This window comes from Nelusetta ayraudi, unplaced genomic scaffold (genome assembly GCF_046127955.1).
Source record: "Nelusetta ayraudi isolate G7.1 ecotype Tasmania unplaced genomic scaffold, CSIRO-AGI_Nayr_v1 ptg000060l, whole genome shotgun sequence".
Taxonomy (NCBI): Eukaryota; Metazoa; Chordata; class Actinopteri; order Tetraodontiformes; family Monacanthidae; genus Nelusetta; species Nelusetta ayraudi.
In genome coordinates this window covers 6,515,626-6,543,005 of record NW_027466110.1, presented here as the reverse complement: position 1 = coordinate 6,543,005, position 27,380 = coordinate 6,515,626, and the positions used below count along the sequence as shown (strand labels likewise).

Sequence of the window (27,380 nt, the reverse complement as noted above, 5' to 3'; positions counted from 1 at the left end):
ACAAATGCACTAGCATAGGACATTGCATGGTTCTGCACACACAATGGATTCATTACTTTGAATAGGAAAAAGTTGCAACTTACGTACATATTCTAGTCCCATACAAATTTGTATTTGACATCTTTCATCTTTTCTTTGTAAACTGCATCAAAGTGCTCTGCTTCTTCCTCTGTTAGGAGTTTTTTCCAGTCCCCAGCAATTCCTGAAAAACAACATTCAAGAGAGATCATGGAGAAAATGGCCACTGAGTGGGAATGAGTGAGTGTGGCTTTGCTGATCACAATTAATTCACAGACAAATGAAGACAACACATGTTCTATCTATTATCCAATGACATTTACCTTTCCTGAGAAATTCAGACTTGCTTTGGTCCACGAATTCACGTGGAGCCTCGGAGTAGTTGGACATTTTGTTCTTCTTCATGCTGCTGAACAAACATTGCTCCGCTATCTTCTTCAACACATCGGCCTCCAGAGGCTTCTCCAAGAACTGGGCGATTCTGGACAGAGAGTTCTTCAGGTCCTGCATCACAATGATAACGTCACAAACTTGTAGTTCTAACGGAAAGTCTCCGCCTTCCTGTGGCTTTGTCAGTGCAGCCGACTGGTGCTGAACTGACCGCTATCATCTCTTCGTAGGATATGTACAGTATGCGGTCTTTATCCTCAGCACTCAGCCAGCCCTTCACATGATCGAACCAGGATCCAAACATGACTGGGGGTTAAAGATGATGAAACAAACAAAAAACATTTGCAACACAATCAGAATTATCATAAATATAATTATAAAATATTTGCAGATTCATTTTGTGATCAGAAAGTGTTGTCATATCAGACAGACAAAAACCAAAGCAAATGGCTTTTTTGGGGGGGAAAGCTGTCCAAAATTATTTTCCACCACTGTACATTTTACGTACATGTTCTTGCACACATATTGGATTTTAAATGCCACTTATGCAAAATGTCATTACTGGGTAAAACCTTCATTTGATATGGATAAATCTACTTTGTGTGTAACCTTTTCCATCAAGGAACTTGTGGAGAAACTCGTTGAGAGGACCTGGTTTTACCAGATGCAATAATGATCCGAAAAAATAATAAGAGGATGTGAAGACATCTTTGGGGTTTCTCATGATGTAGATGACCTGCAGTGATAACAGAACATCCATTCAAGAGCGGTGAGAACTTTACGAGGCAGATCGTTTCAAATGACATCGTCATCAGCACAAACAAAACCTGTCAAAGATAAATTGAGATATATTGTTAGGCACAATAAAACATATTGAGTATGGTCTGAGAAGCCTATCTGAAGTAGTCTCTTTGGTATAGATAGTATGTAACAATTTTCTATCCATACACAGGAGGTATACTTTAAATATATTGACATTATAAGGCACCTTTGAGTGCCAGTGTCCTGGTTTTCGCAAATCAAAATTTGGTCACCCTAACACAGTAGGAGGAGATTAAAACATGTGCATCTTCTTTGACGTGCCAGATTGTGTAATGGTTTGTATTGCTCTACCCGTTACACACCAACTCTTGGAGTCTACCCGAGTGAATAAACTCTGTTCCTATATAACTCCCTATCAGTGATTAAAAAGCATGCAATAGTGTCTTTGGCGGGTTCACCTTTGGCTTTGTCTTGAAGAAGGAAGGTGGCATCATATTGTAGTGGAAGTGGCTGGCAAACATGCGTGGGGATGGCCTCTGCTCAAGCTTGAGCTTCCTGGTGGTCCACACCTCCAACCAGGGAACGCGATGCCAACTTGGGACGGTCCCAACAGAGGCTGGATCTCCTCCGCTCAAGATCAGCGGTACGATCTCCTTTGCCCAAATGGTACCTAAAAAGAAAAGTAGACAAAATAGTTTGTCTCCTTTATGTATGTGGCCTTTTGCTTAAGAATCGTGTTGCCTATTGATTGATTGCTACCTCATGTTTATTTTTGTCTTCGGGGTTTATCCCACTGCGACTCTCCCTGGACGGTCTGCCACTCTGTCTCTGTCTCTGTCTTTCCACTGTCTGTTCATTTCCTTTTCATTTCAACCATTAAAAGCAGATGACTGTTGTCCTGAATCTGGGTCTGCTCGAGGTTTCTTGTCCCTGTGACTCTTTCTCTGTCACTTCATATTCACTCTGGAAGAATCTGTTGGTTTTCTCTTTTGATTGTTCAAAGTGCTGTGAGATGCCTCTGGGTATAAATCAGTGCTTCACAAACGAAAGTTGAATAAGTTGATGGATTGATATTTCGAATCTCTGGAGCATTTAGACAAACACAGAAATGCTCCAAGGGAAAAATGATGTAAATTCTCACTTTATTTTTTATAATATTTAACTAATAACTGATAAGACAAAAATGTTACATTTAAAATTAAATCATTATCTAATGGGGGTCTGGATTTGGAATCATACTCAAAATAAAAGTGGAAACTCAGAATCCAGGCTGATCCAACTCAAAATGAGGCTCAGTAGTGTGTGTGGCCTCCTCATGCCTGCATGGCCTCCCTACAAACACCTGGGCATGCTCCTGATGAGACGGCCAATTGTCTCCTGAGGGATCCCCTCCCAGATTAAAGCACCAGTCAACTCCTGGACAGTCTGTGGTGCAACGTGGCAACGTTGGTGCATGGAACCAGACATTATCTCCCAGATGTGCTCAATGGGATTCAGGTCTGGGGAATGGGAAGATCAGTCCATAGCATCAATACCTTCATCATGCAGGGACTGCCGACACACTTCAGCCACGTGAGGCCTGGCATTATCATGCATCAGAAGGAAGCCAGGGCCCACTGCACCAGCATATGGTCTCACAATGGGTCTGAGGATCTCATCCTGGTACCTATTTGCAGTCAAGGTACCTCTGGCTAGCAAAAGGAGAGCTGTTTGGCCTTCCAATGAAATGCCTCCCCAAACCATTACTGACCCACCGCCACAGCAGTCATGCTGGATGATGTTGCAGGCAGCATAACGTTTGCCACCGTGTCTCCAGATTCTGTCACATCAGTCACATCTGCTCAGTGTGAACATGGGCATATGTGATCTGTGAAGAGCACAGGGCGCCAATGGCGAATTTGCCAATCTTAATGTTCTCTGGCAAATGCCAATCGTGCTGACGTGCGATTGACTTGGAATAACATTGTGTTCTTTTGGTGTTCCCTTTTTTTCCAGCAGTATATTTAACTGATAAAGTTGAAATTGTTAAGCAATGTCCTGTTTGGCAGAACATCCAGAACATCATCACGGACAACATGGCGGCTGGAGCTCTAAACTTTGCTTGGCCTTCATGAATGAATAACCATGGGTGCGCTATTTGTTTAGGCTCATGAGTCAAAACATTGTCATATAAAATATAAGACAAACTATTTTTGTAACGTTTTTGCTTTTTGGGACAAAAATTATTAAAAATTTTTTTTTGCTAAATTGGCAAAAGTGTCTTTAAATGGAAATACATTGTAAGACATTTTAATTAAAAACTCTCCTTAAGGAGCACTGCAAATCCTTCAAATTGTTTTAGGACCATAACACTACTTCAGGTAAAAATCACTGCAGCACTGCAAAGCCTTCAAATTGTTTTAGGACCATAACACTACTTCAGGTAAAAATCACTGCAGCACTGCAAAGCCTTCAAATTGTTTTAGGACCATAACACTACTTCAGGTAAAAATCACTGCAGCACTGCAAAGCCTTCAAATTGTTTTAGGACCATAACACTACTTCAGGTAAAAATCCTATGATATGAAAAATCATTCATCTACATTTTTTTTTTCAGCAGACAAAGAAAAATGTAATCATACTGTGATGTTGCACACTTGAAACATCACTTGGCTGACCCACTCACCTGATCTGGGGTAGGTTACAATAATGACATCATCTTTGCGAAAGGAAAACTCCTCGTAGTACTTCAGGGCTTCTGGAGGATAAATAGCTTTGGATAAATAGACGCCCTTGTACACTGAATACAGCTCTGCTTCTGTCATGGTTCCACAGCAGCAAGGACAGTCTCTGGAAATGGAGAAAGAAAAGTGCAGTTGTCTACAAGCACATTCTAAACTTTAACTGACTCCACCCACTCTTGTTTTCAAGGACTTGTAAAATGTTTAGTTTGGCCTTGAGTAACTTGTGAGGGGTCAAACTAGGGGTTTTTCATGATTCTGAGTTGAATACAAGTATTTATTTTTCACCAAAATCATTGGCTGGTGGAAAAATAGCCACCAACCAATGGTGGTTGCTTTAAATAAACTTCAACACAAATTTTGTTTCAATCTTTGTGGTCCTTTACACCATGAAAAACCACCTCACGTGAGCGTCAAAACCTTTTAACCATATTTGAGAAGTTTTTCCAAGTGTATGCGTTTCTATTACAAATTTTTTATTGCGATATTTAGGTTTTGCGCAACTCTAGTGGTAATGGAAATGCAGCTACTGACAGGGACAGGAAGACACTGGACCAACTGGTGTGGAGAGCCTGCTCCATCCTGGACCGTCCACTGGACTCGACCCAGGAGGTGGCGCCGCAGACACCAAGCTGGAATCCATGACGTACACCTCCTCCCACCCCACTAGCGCCACACCGCGGAGTCTGAGCAGCTCCTTCAGGTCCAGGCTGCTGCACCCTCAGTGCAAGGAGCGCCTCCCGCAGGTCACGGTCTGTTGGCTAAACTCCACTCGAGAGGAGTGTCTGGAAAGCTACTCTCATGGCTCCAAAACTACCTACGAACAGATCCATCAAAGTTGTCCTGTCAGGCCAGGCCTCTGTGCCTCGTTCCATCAATGCCTCAGTACCACAGGGCTCAATCCTTGGTCCCCTTCTATTCTCAATTTTCATTGACGACCTGGTTGAAGTGTGTGAGAACAAGCTGTATATGTATGCTGATGACTTAACCCTCTCTGCTTGCATAAGATCTCCAGCAGATAGGGCTGAAGTGGAGGCTAGCCTGAATCGGGATCTCCATCAAATCTCCCTCTGGGGAAACCGATGGAAGACCACCTTTGAACCTTCAAAGTGCAAGTTCATGACACTCTCAAGAAAGAGGATCCCATCCCAGATAGACCTGCTATTCGACGGGCACAGACTGACCACCACAAATGAGCTTGAAATCTTGGGCGTCACGATTGACTACAAGCTGTCTTGGTCAAAACACCTGACCAAAATCTCCATCCGGGCCGACCAGAAGCCGGCAGCACTGAGGAGAGTAGCCAGTAAAGTCACCGCTGAGAGCCGAGCAACTGTCTACAAGCTACAGGTCCGCAGTGTCATGGAGTACGCCTCCCTTAGCTGGATGTGTGCTCCACCGTCACATCTTCACCTACTTGACAACATTCAGAAGAGGAAGGCCCTCAAAATAATTGGAGTTGACCAGGACACTGCTAGTAGAACACTCTCCATCGACAGCCTCAGCCACAGGAGACAGGTTGCTGCTGCTACAGTCCTGTACAAAATGCACACCCCCCCAAATGCCCCAGGGACCTCCAGGATAAACTCCCTCCAACATACGTCAGACGGCGAAACCACCTGTCTATGCACAGGAACGCCAGAACCTTTCTCCACACTGTTGTCCTGGTGTGGAACAATTTACCCGAGGATGTGGTTGATTCAATAACAGACCGTAGTCTTCAAGCCTTTAAACGCAGAGTTTACAGACATATCCTGACCACTCCTCACACGGACCGCTGAGCTGCAGTGAACCGCATGATTGGCCAATGGATAGTGGACATGTTATCTTACTTGGCTATTGTTCACGATTGCATCAAATAAAGAAAAAGAAGGTCATTCCTGCCCTGCAGCCAACAGTCTGTACAAGTGCACTCAGTAAAATTTCATCTTGAATTTCATAAATGTGCAATAAAACACGTGTTTATATGTCAATGTTATCTACATAACTAGCAAAATAATCCAACTGTCCATATGATGTAATGATCTTGGTTTTTCCTTTTTTACTGTGTTTTAATTTTTGATTTATTTTTAATGAGTAAAACTATATTGTTGCTGTAGTTATGCAACTTTCCCCCACGTGGGATTAATTAAGGTTTCTATTCTATTCTAAAAAAGTATTTAAAACTCAGTTAAACTAATGTGTTGCTTTTAGAATTTGGTCTGGGCAGTTAGCTAAAACATTTCAGGCTGAAGTGCTTGAAAACAATGAATTTAGTCATAACTCAACGTCCCTCAATGAATAATCACTAGGGTATTTAAGTACGGAAGACAAAAAGACTATTAGTCCTTCAATAGTCGGTCAAAAATAGGAATTTAAAAACACATATTTGTAAAGATACTTTATTTCTTATTGGGAATTTTTTCTTGTGCCACACAAAAAAATCCATAGATGATTATCTTTGAAAATCCAAAACAGAAATATTATCTGCAATTCCCCTCCCCCCAACACACACACATACAAATAGCCATATAAAGAGAATAAAAAAACAACAGCACATTGAGGAATCAACCAACACAAACAAAAAAGAAATGGTGAAGTCCTATGGTACACAAACTGGGGAGAAAAGCAAAGACAGAGATCCAGAAGGTCCAGCGAACACCGGATGCACTCGATGAAGAGCCTTACTTTTCAACTACAGTTTAGTTAAGACTTGTTCATCTATAATTCGTAAGTCGAGGTCATGATGCGTGACGGAGCAGTCATATAGAACACATGCAAACCAAACTATATATATAAAAAATAGAGACTAAAAACAATCCATGAACAATTGTATAAACAAAATAAACAGATGGTCCAGATGGATGGTCCAGTGATAACAATGATGAACAAGGACAACAGACATTCCGCATTTGCTTCCTCACAAACTCTTCCCATGACCAATTTTCTGGCATGGAGCTTCATGATGATGAGGAGAAATAATTTCTTCTGGGGGGGGGCGGATGAGTAGCAAATCTTGATTCAAAGTCTTTGACTCTGTAGCCTAAACAAAGCAAGCGCAAATCATCTGAGGAACCTTTGCGAGGCTAATGCCGTCCACAGTCTGTGATGACGAGCTTCTTCACAGGTTGGCCTCCCTTTGTGCCCAGTGCTTCCATCTGCTGCACCACATCCATGCCCTCCTGGACCCGCCCGAAAACCACGTGCTTGAAGTCGAGGTGCTCCGCCTTCTTCAGGGTGATGAAGAACTGCGAGGTGTTCGTGTCCCGCCCCCTATTGGCCATCGACAGGATTCCGGGGCCTGTGTGCTTCACGTCAAAGTTCTCGTCTTCAAACTGGTTGCCGTAGATGGACTTGCCTCCCGTTCCATCGTTGTTGGTGATATCGCCGCCCTGAAAGACCGGTTAAAATGTTTGAATTATGATCACCATATTGGAGAAAAAAATTGCTATAGTGTAACTTCATCCTAATGCTAATACACGACTGTACGCTGCGAACACTGATGGGATCATCCAACCATTTTAACTTTATAAAGCTGTCAATTGCTTTTAATGTAAAGTTTAAAAGAATTTGGGAAAAATCTCTCTAAATACAAAACCACTTCACCAGCAGAACACACACAAACTGCATCAAGTATTTGAAGACATTAAAGTTGTAGTCATTGGCGAGGAAGTCAATTTTGACGACAATAAAATCAGAACTTTAATGCCACTGAATACTCCTGGAAATATAACAATCAAATCAGACCTAAACTTGTTGAACAAAGAAAAGAACTGTTAATGTTCACACACACTAACAGGCAAAAGCTTGGACGCACGCACCTTCTCATGCAATTTTTCTTTTTTTTTTTTATCTTTACAACTTTCTACACTGCAGATAGATACTGAAGACATCAAATATATGAGCAAGATATATGTAATTATGCAGCAAAGAAAAACATGTTATACAATAACTCTGAATATACTTTTTATGAAAGGTGGCTATTCTGAAGTTTCAGTTATTTTACACTTTCGTTTCCTACATAATTCCATTGTGTGTTCATACGTAGTTTTGATGCCTTCAGTGAGAAACTGCAATGTCAAAAGTCATGAGAATAAAAGAAAAGGCATTCAATTCATCGGGTGTGCCTAAACTTTTGACTGCTGGTGTAATAGTGGGGAAGTCCTCACCTGGCACACGAAGTTGGGTACCACCCTGTGAAAAATGGAGTCCCGAAATCCGAAACCTTTCTCCCCGGTGCAGAGAGCCTTGAAGTTTGCAGCCGTCTTGGGGACGATGTGCGAGAAGAGCTCTATGGTGATGTTGCCCAGCGTCTCTCCGTCGGCAGCCACCGTGAGGAACACCCGCGGGTTGCTGTCTCTGGAATGCTCCTGAATTCGGGACATCTGCGGCGAGGTGACGCCAGAGGCGTCGCCGCCGCCCCTCTGGGCCATGCGGCTCTGACACTCGTTGAACGTCTTCCTGAAAGACTCGGCTATCTCGCTGGTTTTGAACTTGGCGGCGAGCTGCTCCACGGCACCTTCGCCGTCTGGGGATGCAAAGACAACACACTCAAATTTTACCCAGTGACATTTCGGCAGTACTTCAGAATGTCCGTCGGACAATTTGAAGGACTGCTCTGTCAACTGGCTCCAGAGGGAGAGAACAAATGACCGAGAGCTGATTGATCCGGAACAGCGGCTAGCTACGTGTCTGAGGTGAGGTCAACGTGTCACCGACATGCCAGCAACATTTGGATTGGTCAGGAAGTCCAGCCGTTTGCCTTTACACCTCCGCAAAATTCGACACAAGAGCGGAAAAATAACAGCCGCTTTTTCGCTTCACGAAATTCACTGCCGGTGTGAAAGGTTGCATTGACTTCAAGAGGTTTTTTCAAGAAAGTAAATTAATTGCTTTGCAAATTTGCTGCCGCTGTTTAAGAACCTTCAACCATGCGAAGACGCAATTATACAGACGGCACCGTCAGGGAAACCACTGTTTGAACAGTCCCTTACCTGTGTAGTCAGTGGCCGTCCAGATCAGCGCGTTGGTGGAGGTGTTCATGGGCTTGAGCTCCATCGACTGCGTGATGGTGTGATTGGCACACACCCTGAACACCTGCTCGCGTCTCATCAGGATGCGGTAGAAGTGCTTGGTGGGATGGAAGAGGATCTTGATGTCGCCGATGCCGCGCTCCTTCCACTGGCTGATCTCGCGGTCCCAGCGGAACAGCTTTGTGCGCTCCTTGAACAAGATCTCCTCGTCCTCCTCCCCGGATTTCGTCTGCACCTGAGAGGGGAGCGAGTGGACGAGCACATGGATGAGGCATGTTCAGCAATCACTAGATATTCATTGGTTTATTTTTTGAAAGGTACCTCTGGGAGGGACACGATGGGCTCAAAGTGGATGTCCACGTTATCAGTAGCCTCTTCGTCATCACCGGCCTCCTCGTTGCTTTTGGTTTTTGTCGCCGGGGCGACACCGGCCCCAAACACGGTTGCCCCAGCGTTTGCCCACGTGAAGCTGGAGTCTTCAAATAGAGAGAGAGGGAGAGAGAGTGAGAGAGAAACCCAAAGCATGTAAACAACACATGCAACATAATATGATAATGTTCCAATAAAAATGTCGACATGGATGCAAACCTTGAGATCCAAAAGCAAATCCCTCTGATTTTTGAGCCAAGTCAGCAAAAGAGAAGCCTCCCGCCGCTGAGCCGAACCCTATGCTGGACATGTCTGTCATGTGAAAAGAAGTCATCATTACACGACGACAAAGTACAATTGCCATTTGCAGGTGTTTCCATTGAATGGTGTTAAGCGCATGAGCTCCGCGAGACCCCACTTTGAGGAGGATGATAAATCTGCATTTCAATGTTGTTCGCTTTCAAGAATGGTTGTTACATTTTTCTCTTTGATTTCTTGTAAAAAAAAAATTCCGTGACCTGGTCATGTGACCCCGTACGTCTTGTCCGTTGACGTGTAAATGCAAAAAAAAGTGTTTCCATGACACTTGCGATATTCCTCTATATGGATACACCTCAAGAGAGCCAAAACCCTTTAGCCATATTTGAGAGGTTTTTCCCAGTTCAGGTGTTTCCATAATCAGTGCTTTATTGCGATATGGAGGTTTTTGCGCAATTCTAGGGATCATGGAAACGCAGCTAGTGACACAAATTTCAGCTTCAGGTCTCTGAAGGAGAGCTCACTGTTGTGTCTCATTAGTGGAGCAATGATGTGACGCAACCTAATCACTGGTTACTCAATGACTAGAAAACCTGAAAGTGATATGATGTGAATGAAGCATGTGTACCTTGGCTGATTTTCATTGGAGCCGAGGCAGCAGCTGCAGGACTGGAGTCGGGCTCTGAGCTCTTCTTCGTCGACAGGTCGATGGGACAGGTGCTGCTGGGAGCTTCTTTCTGAATCTGAGCCGGCTCCTCTGAGGTCTGCTCCTCCAGTTTCGAGGAGCTTCCTGCAGCCTCTGAGCTGCTGGTGGACGGGCTCACAGTCGAATCCTCTTTGGGTCCACTCCTGGAGGCCTTTGAATCTTGGCTCAGCTGTGTGTCCAGGGAAAAACACTTCAATCAATATACTGCTCTAAAAAAATACATCTTTCTTACATCTTGCTTCCTGGAAAAGAATGCACAAGGATGAACCTTGTGGTCCTCTGGGCTCCTCTGGGAGAGGACAGCTCCAATCCCTGTGTTAGAGGCATCAACTTCCACAAAGAACTGCAGGTTGGCAGAGGAAAACGTCTTTCAACTTATCAAATGCTTGCTCAGCTTCGAGAGTCCACTGGAAGAGCCTAGCCGTGGAGGTAAATTGGACCGCAACATTGCTGTAATCCTGGATAAATCGCCTGTAGAAGTTAGCAAATCCCAGAAACTGCTGCAGCTGCTTCCTGGTTGCAGGCTTTGGCCAGTTTGTCACGGCCTCAATCTTAGCCGGATCAGGTCTAAGTTGCCCCTCACCAAGAACGTAGCCTAAAAAGCGAACAGAGGAGATGCCGAACTCACACTTTTCAGTTTCAAGGGAGCTACTGTCAATGGCGCTTACGGGCCTCGCCCTGTCTAACAGCTAATCCTTATCAGTAAAATTGTTGTCTGCCCCAGAATCTACCAGGACCTGGAGTTGGGTGGAACTGGAAGAGCTGGAAACAGAGGCTGGAAGGCAGATGTGAGGTGGCGTTTTGGAGGAGGAAGTGGTTTCGCTAACCTGAATTGGGGCGGAAGGTGTGGTTTGGAAACAGAGTTTTAGAACAGAGTGGGCACTGGGAAATGCAATGTCCAGACTTAGCACAGTAGAGGCAAAGTCTTTGAGACATTCTCCGGTTGCGTTCCTCCGGTGTTAGTCGGGTCCGGCCCAACTGCATGGGTTCCTCCGCAACCGCAGAAAGAGCACCGGAGATGGGGACAGGAGGCGTTGGGCCCGTGTGTTGGAACTTGTTCCGTGGAGGGGAGGTGGCAACAACCTGGCAGTTTCGGCGTCTCTCCCGTAGGCGATTGTCTATTCTGATGGAGAGACTGATCAGAGATTCCAACGAATCAGGTTCATCGCGGGTTGACAACTGATCTTTCATCTCCTCCGTAAGCCCCTTCAGGAACGCCGACTTCAAATCGATTTTGTTGCACCCGCCTCCTTGCAGCCAGGATCCGAAAGTCTACGGAGAACTGGGCGACTGCCATGGAACCCTGCTTTAATGTCCATAGTCTGTGAGCAGCGGCTTGGTCTTGGAAGGGCTGGTCGAAAACCCTCCGCATCTCGGCAGAAAAGGACTCAAAAGAATCAAGGCAAGCTGTGCTCGCTTCCCAGAGCGAACAGGCCCATTCTCCCGCCTTGCCTCTGAGGAGATTCACCACATACGCTAGCCTAGCTCTATCGGTTGAATACGAGCTGGGTTGTTGATCAAAAAAAAGGGAGCATTGCAGTAGGAACCTGCTGCACGCCCCCACCTCCCCAGAATAATGTTCAGGCGGTGGGATCCATGGTACACGGGTTGGGGCCGGAGCTGGCGCTGACAAAGCTGGTTGCCTGGATGACGTGGCTGCAGCGCTGGCTCTCCCCTGGACTGTCAGTTGATGAACGCTGGAAGTCAATGCTTGGATTGAGTCCATGACTTCCGTGAGGAGTTGCTCGTGCTGCCCTAGCAGCAAGCCCTGGATGTTAACAGCATGCTGCAGGGACTTTGTGTCCACTGGGTCGATATCCAGGGTCAGAACTTACTGTCACGTGGGGACCCGAGTTGCAACCCAAAAGCGGACACAGGAGGCTCGAAAGGTACTTAAAGAGTTTACTTACAAAGGAGCAAGGCAACAACTACAGTAGTAATTGAACACTGTAATCAAGGAGTCACGCGGGAATCCGCACATGGGGCGAAGCTCTGACAAAGAGATGACGTGTTTGGGTCCTTTAGTAGCCTGAAGAAGATTCTGAGATAAAGACTAAAGAAGAGACTAAAGTGGACAACGACTAAAGAAAGACAACAGGAAACTCGCCTAAAGACTAAAGTGGACAACAGGGAACTCCCCAGATCACAGACCAACCGAGAACCCTGACATTACTATTGCTAAGTGCATGACGTAATTTACCAGCTCTTGTTGCGCTTGGCACATTTCTGTCTCAAAGTCTTCTGGCTTGTCGTGGTCCGTGTCGCTGTCAGTGGCGCCCTGGCCGCAGAAGAAGGTGGGAGGAAGCTGGAGGCTCTTGGCCTTTTCCTCCTCCTCAGGCGTCGGCTTCTTCTCCCACACGACTTGGCAGTCTGGTTCTGAATGGCAGAGATCCAAAGAGCGACAGGATTACATTTAAAAGCAAATGTCGGGCACGTCGTTAAAAGTGCGCGCAAATCACTTTCCTTCAGCTACCTGGGCTAGGAACTAATGGTGGTAAAAATTGATGCTTCGATTAATCATGATTATGACATTGCCAATTATGAATTGATTCACAAATTACTTTTTTTTTTGGTACATCGTACTTGACCATTTAAGGCGTCGTACACTAGACACACGAGCAAGCAGATCAAAACAAACTCATGAGACGAGACACCGACACACACGGCATTAAAGATGACAAATTTGACTAGCTCCTTTGGGATTTAAACCCAGCAGCATAGAAAACTGAGACCATGTAAACAGTCTGCATGTGTGTGAGACAAGCAGCCACATACCACCACCACGACCAGCAGTCTTTCTCCAGGGAACATCAGGGTAGAGCTTTCCATTTAGAGCTCTTACTGCTGACTCATAGTCCTCATCTGCAGGGTAAAAGAGAACTTGTCACATTCCTTTTCACCGAGTTAAAGAAACAAACACACCTTTGCTACTCACCGTCAGTTTGATCGTCGCCGGTGTAGTCTGGTTCATTCTGGTAGCAGAAGAACGTGGGAGGCAGCAGGAGTTTCCTGGCCAGATCTACCTGTTCAGCAGTCGCCTCTCTGACATACACAACCTCCACCTCAGAGTCATCATCCAGAAAGGTGGCGCCGTCTTCTCCGGTCTGAGGTGGTTCTGTGACAGACACATTGGAAGACCAGCACAAAGTCAGACTGGGAAAACCCCAAAATTGGAGTTAAACAAACTGGAAATGTGGCTGCTATCGTGGGTCGACGGACACAAGTGTTAGCGCCACACACAGACAAAAAAAAAAAGAAAAAAGAAAAAAAGTCATGCACAGCAAAAATAAGTAGCATGCGTTTGACTTGCAAATGTCTGAGACAAATTTTAATCAATGACACATTTCAGTATCTGCAAATCTGTTCAAAAAATGTTTGCATCCATTCCTGCAGTTCAACAAACAGCTTTAACTCTAACAGACTATTAAGGAAAGAGCATTCCACGCTGTTGCTACTCATCTTGCACTAAAAATGGCTTTTGTGACATCTGGGAAGTTCACTGAGGGGAGGCACGCCAAGTCTTCTACATTTCTGAACTGGCCTGTAATATGTTCCCGTTAAAGAATTTGGTGTGTAGCAGAGTAGAAAAACTAAGCACTTCAATATTACTGTTTTCCAAATATATGTTTTTTAAATATATAAATTGTGTGCTATATTTTCTCAATATCACATTTTGGACATGTTCTTCCTTTGTGGCACTCGAAATGAAGACATAGGCCCTACTTTATGTTTTGTTACAATGTCTCAAACTCTTTAGTGCGACAAAACCGCATCTCCACACACTGGACATGCAACACAATACAGCTCAAAACATTTTGTTTGTTTTTTTTCCCACTCCGTGCATCCAGGGTTATTTCGTCTAGTAGAGAAGGCCAGCCAGGTGATAGCTGACAAGTGTTAAGAACACACTGCGTTGATTAGAGTACCTGGGGGATCAAATTGGGCGGTTGACGTGCTGGTCCAAAAAGCCATTGGGTTATCTTTGAAAAGCCTAAAATCCAGCCCTGAAGAATAATGAGTTTTTTTGCGGTGAAGAGAAACTAACAGTAAGCCTTATACGATAATCAGAAAACAAGGCTTTTATTCTGCTCTGTGGGGTAACAAAGTGTCATCTCAGAATGTGCAGTGGTTGCAAAGTCTGTAGATGATGGGAGAATCCTAAAATATTTCGACAAGGGGCGCGGTTAGACCAACAAAGGTGACGTCAGAGCAGTGAAATGCAGATGAAACACTTCAAATCTGACAAGAAAAACTTCAATCAATTCAGTCAATAAAACCTTTACCTTTCTCTGGGATTTTGAACGCAGGAATTCCCGTCGATGGAACTCCGGAGTCTTTGGCTTTCACACCGGGAGAAGAGGACTCAGTGTCGGGCTGCGATACCGGAGAGCCAAAAATCTTCTGGAGGCTGTGAGCCCCAAAAACAAACTTCGGTGGTGACACCACAGCCTTTGAGGGATTGACGGGACTCTGAGGTCGTTCTGCAGGTGGCTCGCTGCTTGGCGGAAGCTCGGTACGTTCTTTCGTGGTCTCCTCCAGAACTGCGATGGCTGACTTCCCACACAGAGTCGGAGAAGGCTTTGCAGGCACCGTGGCAGTGGGAGTGACGGCGGCGGGAAAGCACGCCGTGGCGGTGGGGGTGACGGGGGCGGCAATGTCTTTTCCCGCCGCCGCGCCCTTTGGTGTCACCGGAGCGACGGGAGCCATCAGTTCCTTGTTTTCTTGGGTGACCTTGGCCTCGTCGAAGGCTTGTTTGAACGCGTTTGCCGTTTCCTGCAGCTTGAACCTCACAGCCAGCTGCTCAACGTTGTTCCCAGCGCCTGCCTCGGCAAAGTCAAAGGCACTCCAAACCCAGGCCTTCTCCGCACCCTTCATGGGCTCCAGCTTCATGGTCGACGTGATCCAGTGGTTGGCGCAGATCTTGAGCACCTGGTCTCTCCTCATGATGAGTCTGACCCGTTTGGTGTCATAGTTTTGCAAGATCTTGATGTCTCCAATGCCCCGTTCCTTCCACTGCGACAACTCCTTGTCGTAGCGATAGAGTTTTGCCCTGTGGCTGAAGACCACCTGCTCGTTCTCCTCCCCCGTCGAGACATCCACCAGATCAGGCAAGGGGATCACGGGCTCAAAGTACTGGCCGTCCCGCTCTTCGTCCTGGGTGACATCCTGCTCGTCATCAGTGCCCACTGAGGCTCTGCTCTGGTTGAGCTTAGCAGGAGACTTTGAGGGGCTGATGCCAGGCTGGAAGCTAAAGCTGAATCCAGCTGTGGATTCACCAAAGCGGAAGAGGTTCTTTCGAAGCGAGCTAGTGGCAATCGGGGAGACGTAGACGGACGAGTCAGCCGTGTCATCCAAGGCCTCTTCTCTCAGATCGTAGTTATCCCACTCTAACGTGGGTCCGGCGGTGTCGCCGTGAGATTTGATGGCGAGACTCGTCACATTGCTGGCTGTGAGCTCACCTTGCTCGTCATTGTCGTCTTTGACTTTTGCTTTGTCGTCGGTCAAGAAGGATTTGAGGTCCTTCAGGCCTGATTTCATTTCCTCTGCTTTCCGAATGAGGTGGGCCGTTCTGCCCGAGTCCATGAGCTTGTGTGGAGTTTGCAGAGGGATGTCCAAGAGAAGTCTCTGACATTCTTCAAACTTCTCCTTAAACTCGGCGGCGAGCTCTACAGTTTTGAACTTGGCGGCCAACTGTTGCAGTTGCGTGTCTCCGTCAGAGAAGTCGTTGGCCATCCAAATCCACGCTTTATCCGAGCCTGCCAAAGGCTTCAGATTCATAGTGGTGGTGATCCAGTGGTTGGCGCACACTTTCAGAACCTGTTCACGTCTCATCAGCACCCTGAGCTTGCCATTGCTGTTGTTCTTCAAGAACTTCAGAATTCCCACACCTCGCTCTTTCCACTGACTCATGTTGGAATCAAATCTAAACAGCTTGACACGCTGCGAATAGAGAACCTGCTCATCCTCCTCCCCAGTCATCAGTTCCACCTTGTCCGGCATCTGGACAACTGGTTCAAACTGGATGTCGTCGTGCTCTTCGGTTTTGTACGTGCCGTCGTCATCCACCTCATCAGAAGGGTCAGTCTTTGTGGGGGTGGAGAACAGCAGCTCATCAGTCCCAGAGAAACCTTTAAAATTAGGGTCTGTCCGACCAAAGTGAAAATCTCCAGCAGATTTTGCAAGGTCTGCAAAGCTCATTCCACTAGATCCACCATTTATTAATGGATTTTGCTCTTGCCCAGATTGGACCAGAGCAGCGGTTGGCACGTTTTCTTTACCCTCGTCTTTGTCATCACTGTTTTTCAGTGAGCTGCCTATAGAAGCTGGTTGAACTTCAGATGAGGGAGCTTCCTTCACAGATTCCATAGTTCCAAATTTAAAGCCGCCATGTGGAATGGGCATTGAAAAGACGAAGCCTGCAGAACCCGTGGTACTGGGCCCAGAAGTGGTACTGGGCCCAGACTGAGGAGACTCAAATTTGAAAGACGCAGCTGAACTTTTGCTTTGATCAAAAGTTTTACTCGTGTCAGGAAATATGTAGCCAGTCTGTGACTGGCTAGATGAATCCTTGATGCCAAAGGAGAAGCTAGGAGTACTGCTGACTGTGCTGGCTTTGCTGGTTGTGCTGGCCGAGTTCTTAGCATTGGGATTTGGTGTCTGACAGGCCACACATTTATTTGAGGAGGCACTGTTTCTCACCAGACAACAATCACAATCCCAATCTCCACCCTTCTTGGCAAACTTGGTTTCCAAAGGTTGAGGAGTGGCACAGGCGATGCACTTTGTAGCCGATGAGTAATTTCTGACCAGGCATGCATTGCAGTCCCACATCCCATCATCTTTAGAAAACTCTGCCCCAAACCCTGACACAGCTGGTGGTTTTGACGGCACTGGGGCTGCCTGTGTTGATTTAGCAGCAGGATTTGGGGATGCGTATGCAACACATTTGGCAGAAGAAGCCTCGTTTCTTACTACACATACATCACCATCCCATTGCCCGGGTTTCATGTTAAACTGTGCGCCGAATCCAGTAGTAGGTTGAGGTGGCTGTACCGCAGGCGCTGCAGTAACAGCAGGAGCAGCAGCTGGGGCTGTTGAAATTGTTTTGAGTGAAGCTTTAGGGGATTTGCAGGAAACGCAACTCTCGTCAGAGGGTTCATTGCTCTTCGAACATTTGTCACATACCCACTGCCCTGGCTTTTTGCCAAACTGAGCCATAAAGTCAGAACCTAATGTGCTGGTTTTTGTCTCAGCAGATTCTGAGGCACTCGTTCCAAATGTGAAAGTGGGAGCTCCAAAACCACTAAATCCAGCAAAAGTAGAGGCAGAGCTGCTTGGCTTGGATGAAGATGAATCAACCCCAAATTTAAAAGAGAAAGGACCTGCTTTAACTTCAGCAGGACCTTGGGTTTCTGCTTTGGATGAAGAATTGGGATTGACAGTTTGACAGGCAACACAGTTTTTATCTGTGGACTTATTTCTTACGCAGCATAAGGAGCAATTCCATTCCCCCTCTTTAAGACCGAAGATGGCTGCAAGTGATTTGGGAGCCTTGACTATTTCTTCTGTCTTTTCCGGCTCTACGGGTTTTTCAGGCGCCTCTTCTGGTGGTTGGGGTACAACTTTCTGGGCCTCTTCAAACTTTGCTTTAAAAGCTGATGCCTCATCCATGGTTTTAAAACGGATGGCCAGCTGTTCAGGTTTGGGTTCTTCATCGGCATAATCAATGGCATTCCACACCCACGACTTGTCAGAACCTGCATTGGATTTAATAAGCATATCTGCAGTGATGTAGTGGTTTGCACAGATCTTCAGCACCTGCTCCCTTCTCATGAGAAGACGCACCTTTCCTTTTGTGATGTGCTTTAAGATTTTAACATTGCCAATGCCCCTCTCCTTCCACTCTTTGCTCTCTGTGTCAAAACGATATAGCTTTGCTCTGTTGCAGAACATCTCTTCCTCTTCCTCCTCACCAGTTTTTATATCTATTTTATCAGGTAGTTGTACAATGGGTTCGAAGTGAGGGCCATCATCATCGTCCTCAATATGTGTGCTCTCGCTGTCACTCTCTCGCTCCTTCTCATCTCCAGCGGGAGATTTATGAATGCCCATATCCCTAAATGCAAATGGATGCTCTGCCTTTTCGAACACAGACCCACTACCGGTGTTTTGACCAGAATCAACAAAAGAAAAGCCGGCAACAGTTTTATTGCCAAAGGTAAAAATGCCTGCTGGTTTTGGGGGCTGTTCCTTGGCTGGTGGCTTTTCTTGAACTGTATCCATTTTAGAGGAGTTGTCGGATGTAAGAAGATCTAGCAGAATGTCACTGCTCCTTCCCTGGGAAGCTGAAAATGTAAAATCGCCATCGTTGGATTTAAAGTTGGAGTTGAATTTGAAAGCCATTGACGGAGTTGACTGGGAAATAGGCCCTGCTCCAAAACTTGGTACTTTCGGAACTTCAGCGGGTGCCTGCTGGCTGAAGGAGAGTTTACCAAAGTCCACCGACTTTCCTTCAACGCTTTTGGGGGGCTGAACAGGGACCACAGCAGGCTTGGTAAAGTAGCCAGGCTCAGGCAAAGGAGGGTTAGTGGGCTGCTGGGGGACACTTTGGTTGTAATACTCCTCACTATATGGAGAAAGAAGACTTGTGGCTGGTGATTCAAAGCGAATCGGGCCACCATAGCCTGGTTCTTGTGGAGGGTAAATACAGGGTGGGGCTGCTTGCGATGGAGGTGTATGAGTGGGTTGCTGGTAGGCATATATATGCTGTTGGGGAGGCATACGGCTCATGCCGCACATTGGTCCCTGTGAATACAATTATAAAAAAAGGATAACGTGTCACTCAATACGTTACTACACTATAAAATGTATTTCTATGATCAGATTTTTTTTTTTTAAGAATGTCATAATTACCTTAGTGGGGGTTACATTTTGTGCAGTACGGAGCAGATACTGAGAAGCTGGAGGCTGGTTGTAGTAAAAAGAGGGGCCAGTAGTGGCAACTGGAGGAGTAATAAAATAGAACATAAATTGTTAAACTCAAACTAATTGCACAAACCTTAAATCACAACATATAAATTGGATATACACCACTGTTTTTTTTTCATCAATCAAACAATCAATCTTCTCATGTTGAGAAACTTCCTGCCACATCACTTTAGTTTTTTTCCACTTTTTCAACCGTGAGCTGTGTCCATGGACACTTTCATAGAGGTTAACATTAAAACTTGATTGTATCGTTCTTGTTCCTGGAAATGTATGTGCTAAATCAAACTCATTAAACATTTAAAGGAAAAAAAGAAGACAGATGAATTGATGTAGAGGACTGACCTGTGAGAGGGGCCCCATGGTAAGACTGTACAGGAGTGAAAGAATCCTGAAGGCCCTCAGCCCCATAACTCTCCCCATACATTTTGTGAGGAGAGCCTGCATTCCTTGAAGAGTTCAGTTTTAAATCGTGAATCTCATTCTGCAACCAAAAGAACACTGTGAGAAGTGACTCAACTTGACATTTACCAAGTGTATTAAAACCTGTGATGACACAATTATGCGGCTAAAATGTTTAAACATCTCCACATACAACATGTAACACAAACACACAGACCAAGTAGGTAGGCAGACACATTTTATGTACATTTTTTTCATTCATTTACCGTAAGTGCTTCAACTTGCTGACACAGCTTTTGGATTATACTGTTCTGATCCTCCACCCAATTAGGCGGCGTCTTGGGAGAAAACTGAAAACAAAAAACAGTTTTAATAATAATTAAAAAAAACTAAACAAGACAACATTATTTGAAGCTATGAAGGTGACACTCCCTAACCCACCATATGTCTTTTGGTCGGAGAGACAATGCTTTTATTTGGAGAGAACCTAATGTGCGAGATCATGGCAGAGGCTTCAGCGGGTTGAGCAGGGCTGGAGTGGACGGGTCCTTTTTGGGCCTCCTTTTCCTTCTCATCCTCTTCATCAGCTGCGTTGTCATTCTCATCCAGCTGCTGGTTCACATCGTTCAGGAGATGCACAATTTCTTCAACGGAAACAGGCAGCTGGTGCACAATTGCAAAGAATTATTACAACGCAAAAGACACGGTCTAATAAATACATAAAGGTGAATGTATAGTTTCTGGCTACAAAAATGTAATTTTACCATTTCAATGTCATCTGCATTAGCGTCAAAGATCTTTGACAAACATGTCCTATACTTTTTCAGGTAAGCAATGCACTGGACTCCATCACTGGCTTCTTCTGAGAGCCTCTGGTAGATCTGTCAGGAAACAAGTCAACGTGTAAGCAGAGATCATCAATATAAATATTCCAGAATCAGTGTCATTGATTAAATGTCATCCGTAGTCCTAAATCCTGCCTCTAAGATACATTTGCGGTATTTTTCAGTTATTTTGCATCGTTAAGGGGAATACGCACAAACTAGTTATATTATTTCACAATGACTCAAATTCAAAAAAAGATGTTTGATAAAAATGAATGACAATGTCTCTGACTGTGAATATAGATCAAGAAAAAGAAATTAGAAATATAACTAATAGTGAAGGACAAATAGAGATTAATGATGATATTGGTAAAAGCATTTGATTTACCTTGGCCAAATGCCAGACGGCTGACATGTTATTGATGGATTCCAAAGTAGTGATGGCCTCCTCTGTCTTGTGTTCAATGTCAAGGTAAGCAGCAAACGCTAACTTGGCTTCCTCTTCAAAACCCTTCACAGATGAAACCTGTGACGTGATACAGAAAGACACAGGCATCTCATGACTTTTGGAAAATACTTGAATTAAAGAAAATTTGCATGTACAGTTGCAGGACAACGGTACATGCAAATTTCTCTTGGAGATTAATAAAGTATTCATCCATCCATCCATCCATCTATCTATCTACTGTAAAGAAGTGTAACTGACTAAGGACAACAAAACTAATATCAGAAAATTTGTGTCATAATAGGCAAGAAAATGTACCTGAATACATTTGGAGGGAAAGTGTATGAAGAGAGGATCCAGGGGTTCCGGTATGTTGCGTCCGTCTTTAATCTTGTCTAACAGTGGCTGGACAAATTTCCAGTAGTGAAGACTGCGGCCGATGTACTCCCTCTGGTCATAGTAGGAGTTCATGTCACCACTCTGAGGTTTGAAAAACACACACACACACAACAGATCTGTGAACTATAAATGCAGCTTTGATATCCCTCCTTAAAACTATTTCCAACTACTCATAATTCCTCACATTAGCATGTAAGAACTTACACACTTGTCTGTGTGGACATCATCATCACATTTAGCTTAAGTGATGCGGAAATATACAGACACACTAATGCCAATTTGACTGTGTCAAAGCTACAACTTGTTTAGTCTGTCCTGCAATTGTACATGTCAATTTCAAGATTAGCTAGATAATTAAAAAATATTGTGTTTTCATGACCGTCTACATCTGCATACCATCTGGCTGAGACCCTGAGCCCAGTGGATGACAAGTGCTGGCTGAAGCCCATTTTTCTCTCCAGCCCTCAGCTTGTTCAGTCCCTGCGCCACAATTATCCGCAATTTAGCCGACGTGCCGGGGCTGCAAGAGACACGCAACAGCCAGACATTACATACATATATACATGTTGATGTAAGTAACTTTTGAAGTTCCATAAAGATGAGGACAGAGGAAAATAAATAAATGGAAAAGAACATTTTCAAACACAAACAAGGCCTCAATAAACTTCATCTTAAAACACTTTGATTTCAAAACAAACTTGGGAGAAATGTGGTAATCGCAATAAGTAGTCTTGGATTCAAACCCCAAAATTACGGCATTCTGTTTGATACTTACACTGCTTCTCTGTGAATGAGGCTGTAGACGGCCTCCCACCAGTCTCTCTGCCTGTCAGTGGCCAAGAGGCGGAGCAGTGGAAGAGGCAGGCACTGAGGTTTGTAGAGCTCCAGGCTCGGCTCACTTCTGATCTTCGCTGTCTCCTGGAGCTGACAGTGGCTGCAAAACACTACGCCGTCCAAGAAAACCTGGATAGAGACGTTCCAAAAAAGTCTTCAAAGAAGGCACTTAGAATTAGCCTGTCACTGCCTGTATGAAAAGGCACATTTAGAATACATTTATGCTCACCAGGCCAAAATTGTCTATTGTCTATGATATTTTAATTTACCCTCTGTCGCACCTTAGAACGATAAATTAAACATTGATGCAAATGCATATACTTGATATAAACACAAACTCCTTTTAGTTCACAATTTAAGCTTCTAAATAATCTGATCCTGAGGTTGGTACGTACAAGCTGACCATTGACGATTAGGTGCAAAAGCTTCTTCCTGTATTATGCGGACAGGCTGAATCAGCCCACACAATTCCACCTACCTCCAAGTCCAGAAGGCAGATGGACTCTGGTGCGTTGGTGTCCAATTTGGAAGTTTCCCGCTTGAGACGAGGGAAGAGCTGCTGCAGCCAGGTCCCCAGGTCGGGTCGCTGGCCCTGCAGGCTCCACTGGAGGCCGAGCCAGCTCAGGTGTTGCAAGTCACCACGATGCAGCAGAATCGCGCCTGCAAATAAGCCAACAGGTACGTTTTGCAAAATACAGTAAAAAGTAACTTGTTATTTTTTCAACTACCTTTAGAAGTACCCTTATGTTTAACTAAAGTAATAATAAGCCTGAGGCTTAATATATATATACATATATATATGTATATATGAATAAATAAATAAATAAATAAATAAATAAATAGGAGCACATTTTCTTGCAATTCTTCATACCAGCATCCAATTTAGTCAGTTGAGAGGGATCTGGATTCAGGGCTTTCAGGGCTTTCAGAGAGTGAATGTCATCACTGGCGATGAAGGAGGACGCCATTGAGGCCTGCGGTCCAAAGAGCATCTTGAACAGAGACTCCTGACCAGAACGGTTCGCAAACACCTCCACCACCTACACAGACCACAAAGAGTGAGTAACAGAAATTAAAGTAAATATCTGTTTGTTTGTCCCGTCTAAAGAAAACATGCATCTGTTGCAGGTACGGCTGCCTGGTAACATTTTGGTAATTTGATGTTTCTGAATAATAAAAAAACAATATTGCATTCATGTCATGTGGATTTTTAACCTTTCCACACGTGCATGCACTGACCTCTCTGAGGAGGGCTGTCGGGTCCATGCTCAGATTATTCAACATGTGTCCAGCCTGACTCTGTCTGTCGTTGGCCAGCAGCTCCAGAAGTTGTGGGGCTGCCTGCTCCCTTTTCATCACTTTTGGTCTTGGAACCTGAATATAACACAAAATATTGTCAAACACTGCCTTCTTTTACAAATTTTAAGACATAGCTTTCAAAGGTGTAAATGAAAGCAATATTAAAACAAAACAAAACATGAATACAAAATTATAATCTAAAAAGTGAGTACATTCATGGCAATTCAGTTTACGTGTAAAATTAATTTGTTAAAATTTAGGAAGAATAGGACAAAGATTGCTTGTATTTGGCTGGTGGCTGGCCAGAGTGTTATTACCTGGTAGGCCAGCAGGTAGCAAAGTGCAGCCGGGTCGATGATGGCCCTCCAGGTTTGTTGGCGGTCCTGAGCCAGCTTTAACAGCAGTGTGGCAGAGTGCAAGTAAAGGTGACCTCTCATCTCCATGAAGACCTCAAACAGCTCATCATTGTAGCGAACAGCGATACTGCTTAGGGTCTGCATGTCTCTGTCAAAGCTGAAACCAGGCAAATTCACAAACACAATTTTTAACAAAAACAAGCTTAAAAAAAACAAACCCAAAAAGCAGTGTGCAAAAAAATGTACGCTTGGTGTGGTTTAATCAAGACATCTCATCGATGGAATAAACAGTACCGTCTAAGGGCATCCAGGCTGGGCTGCACATTGTTTTCCGACAGCGTGATTCTGAGCAGGTTGCAGTCGGCCAGCAGAAGCTCCTTCTGATAATGCCGACGCAGCTTCTCATTACTGGAGTCACTGGGCTGAGCGAGATAGTCCTGCAACAATAACCCTCCATTTTAATTTACGCCATATGACATTCTTTAAACAGAATTGTCAGACTTGATTTTGCACATGCAAACAGAACTGTGCATTGCTCGTGTTTGCTGCTGACCTGTAGTGTGTCCAACACCACTTTGTACCACTCGAGACTGTGGCGAAGCAGACCTCTTTTCTCAGCGGCGAGGCAGTGCTGAACGGCTTTCTCCAACCTCCCATCCTGACAGAACAGCTGGACCAACTTCACATTCACATGACTGTCAGCTGGCCGTGCCTCTAGCTCAGTCTGCAGGAGGTTATACAGCTGGTTCCGGCCCTGCTGCCCCTGACGACTTAACAGGCGCTCCTGCACAGAGATGCAGACGACCCAACAGGGTCAAGTGGAGTCCTCAACTACTCACGAGAGACATCATTAAAAAAAAGAAAAGCGAGCGTCACCTTTAAGTCGAAGACTGCAGGGTTTCCTGGCAGCTGCTTGGCTGCTTTCTCCACCCAAAACTCTGCTTTGCTGTGGCATTCTTCTTGACTGACCAGTAACTCGGCAATCTTCAGCACCAGCTCCTTCTGGGTTGCATTCAACTCCACTGACCGCTACATCCATATAAACAGATGCACACACTCCATAGTCAGTGTCTACAAAATCTTGCAGATAAATGATCTGCAAAAACAACTTCAAAAAAAGTGATATTCTGCTACTGTTTTTAAAACCTCCTACACACTGCATGTTGGAGGCGTCTTTGTTCTTTCTGTAATTATTTTTGCTCACACAGACGAGACATTTTGGGGGGTCTTTAAGCGCCCCAACTTTATTCTGAGGTTGGGATGAGGCTGTAGTATGACCTGTCTCTGTAGCGGACTGCCGTCAAGGAGGGGTGGGCAGACTTACCAATACTCCTGGGGATTCAAACGGAAACGCAGAGGCAGCTAACTGGTGGGACTTAATTCTGGCAATGTTGTGGAGTCTGTTTGCTGTTTGTACGTGGCTTAGGTTTTAAAATGTTGGATAATATAGCCCAAGGGGTTTTCCTTGTGGTCGACTGATTGTTTGCGGTTCTCAGTAACTCAGTAAATCTTTGAAATGTAGACAGGACCACCAATCCTACAATTATTTCAAATAAATAGAGTGATTCTGTGTCTGTTGACCTGTTTCTTTTCACTTAAAAGAGAGCTTTTATTTTAATAAAGAAACTAGGCAGTTTTCTCTTTAAAAGAGTGGTATTTCTTACCCTGTAACATCCGATTGCCTTGTTGATTTCTCCCTCTCGCTCAAAGAGATTTCCAAGAAATTTGTGTGCTTTGGGATCTCTCTCCTGCACTTTTAGGTAGTCTGATACATTTCTACAAACAACACAAAAAAAATGTTGTCAGGACACTTGAAATTTTATAAGGAACAATAAGGGACTGCTTAGTAACAAGTCTTTACGTACCTTTTGGCGAGATCGTACTCCTTTGCTTCATAGTAGAGTTTGGCAATTAAAAAACCCTTGACTGGTTTCTGCGCACAAAAAAAAAAAATACAAAAAAGTAAAGAAGTGAACAACTCTAAATACTTCCAATTCTTCTTTATAAACATTATTCATTACATTGAAATGACTCATGATTATCTATTATGGATCTAAACAGAAAAAGTATGAATAAAATCTGCCACGACACACACATTTTCAACCAAGGGGAAACACTGTCCAGTTAGATACAAACGTATTAAATCCTGCAGTGCCACAAAGTGAAAAATGAGCAAATCTAAACATTTTATGATAATATTACATATTTCATTATCAAGCCAAGAACCACAGAGCTGTCACCACACATGGCAATCAAAAACAGAGCCAGTTGAAATACACCCCCAAAACGGCAATCGTCCTATCTAGTTTCTAGACCAGGGGTCTCCAACTAGCACCCGCGGGCACCAGGTAGCCCCCAAGGACCTCATGAGTCATGAGTAGCCCGCAGACCCGTAAAATTCAATTTCATCCAACCTTGTTAAGTCATTTTTGATAATTATTGAGAACTCATGACCTTGATAAGCGTCTTCACATAGATAAGTATCATAAATAATAATATATAACTCAGAGAGTTTGTTATTTCAGGAGAATCTAGCAAACTGGTAGCCCTTCATATGGCCCAGGGCCCATGAAGTAGCTTTCAGTGCCAAAAAGGTTGGTGACCCCTGTTATAGACAAGTTTTCTTGTCGAACAGCTGCAGACGTGCTGCGCCGTCAGCAGGTACGTCACAAATTCACAAACAAGGAGGATCTACCACTGCGACTATAAAACAAACTCCGTTAGTACGTAATGCTCACTTAAAAAGAGCAGATTCAGATTCGCCGCTGCATTTTCGCAGATGTGTACAGCGACTTTATCGCCAGTAATGTGTTGAGTATGTTTGTGGATTTGTGACGAATCTGCTGACTGTGGCGCAGCACATCTGCAACTGTTTGTCAAGGAAACCAGTTCAATTGGGAACCAGTAGGGGCATAACACCGCGATTGTTATTTCTCAATTTAGCTAAAGCTTTGAAGCACGTTGGGCCTAATGTACGGTTTACCCACTCAACACTGATTTAGACGAACGCCGAGTCTCATTCGGACGTATATGCTGTTCTGGATTCAAACGCCTGGCATGGATTTTGATGGGCCACCTTGTGCCCGCGCTTTCTCGGTACGGGAATCCGTGTTCCCAATGCTATATCACCGCTAACAAGTTAGCTTTGGCTCGATGACATCAGCGTATAGTAAACGAAAGTACGCGTAGAAGAGAAACTGCATAAAATATTATCTTATAAAATCTACAACACAGATCATTTAACTGGTGTGCTAAGGGGTCTCCCCACGCAACCGTCCGGCTAACTAACACGCTGCTGTGACAGCCAGAATGCTAGCAGCTAGCTAACTTTACCTCTTTGAGGGAAGGAGAAGAACTCTGTAGTGTGGAGACGTAACGGTCCACTTCCGTCTTACTCCGCCGCATTGCTCAGGGAGATCAAGCATGTAATGTGACAAGATATTGTATTGTATATGAAATGCGTGTTATTCGCAGTTCGTGGCGAAGTCGCTTCAGCCGGATAAACTAACTGACTTCGCGCAGGCGCACAAGTATCTCGATACTACGTTCAAAAAACGCGTCGACGTTGAAGTCACACGCTTTGAAGAAGGGGTGGCGTTGC

The 27,380-nt window shown here is 44.7% G+C and overlaps 2 protein-coding genes across 3 annotated transcripts; both read right to left on the bottom strand.

The window, feature by feature from the left end:
* Positions 1–71: 71 nt before the first annotated feature.
* LOC142897523 (sulfotransferase 2B1-like) lies at positions 72–3,995 on the bottom strand. The gene is made up of 6 exons (XM_076039923.1): positions 3,836–3,995; positions 1,629–1,840; positions 1,018–1,144; positions 620–714; positions 342–522; positions 72–202 (listed from the first exon to the last, which is right to left on the bottom strand). Exons 1-6 carry the CDS (start codon positions 3,972–3,974, stop codon positions 93–95), a joined length of 864 nt encoding a protein of 287 aa, XP_075896038.1. The 5' UTR covers positions 3,975–3,995; the 3' UTR covers positions 72–92.
* A 2,260-nt stretch (positions 3,996–6,255) lies between these two features.
* Positions 6,256–27,379, bottom strand: ranbp2 (RAN binding protein 2). Of its 2 annotated transcripts, XM_076039709.1 has the most exons (30): positions 27,113–27,379; positions 25,645–25,712; positions 25,444–25,555; positions 24,656–24,808; positions 24,333–24,563; positions 24,074–24,216; positions 23,741–23,936; positions 23,364–23,498; positions 22,996–23,164; positions 22,603–22,784; positions 22,066–22,253; positions 21,687–21,810; positions 21,210–21,371; positions 20,835–20,972; positions 20,387–20,503; positions 20,064–20,285; positions 19,889–19,972; positions 19,566–19,704; positions 19,149–19,237; positions 14,519–19,040; positions 14,162–14,239; positions 13,171–13,350; positions 13,011–13,097; positions 12,436–12,611; positions 10,158–10,404; positions 9,491–9,583; positions 9,224–9,378; positions 8,864–9,137; positions 8,039–8,397; positions 6,256–7,261 (listed from the first exon to the last, which is right to left on the bottom strand). In XM_076039709.1, the coding sequence occupies exons 1-30, from the start codon at positions 27,182–27,184 to the stop codon at positions 6,956–6,958; spliced, it is 9,201 nt and encodes a 3,066-aa protein (XP_075895824.1). In that variant the 5' UTR covers positions 27,185–27,379; the 3' UTR covers positions 6,256–6,955. The 2 variants fall into 2 exon arrangements, with proteins under 2 accessions (XP_075895824.1, XP_075895823.1); XM_076039708.1 differs by lacking the exon at positions 14,162–14,239 and having other exon boundaries at positions 27,113–27,377.
* Position 27,380: the final 1 nt, after the last annotated feature.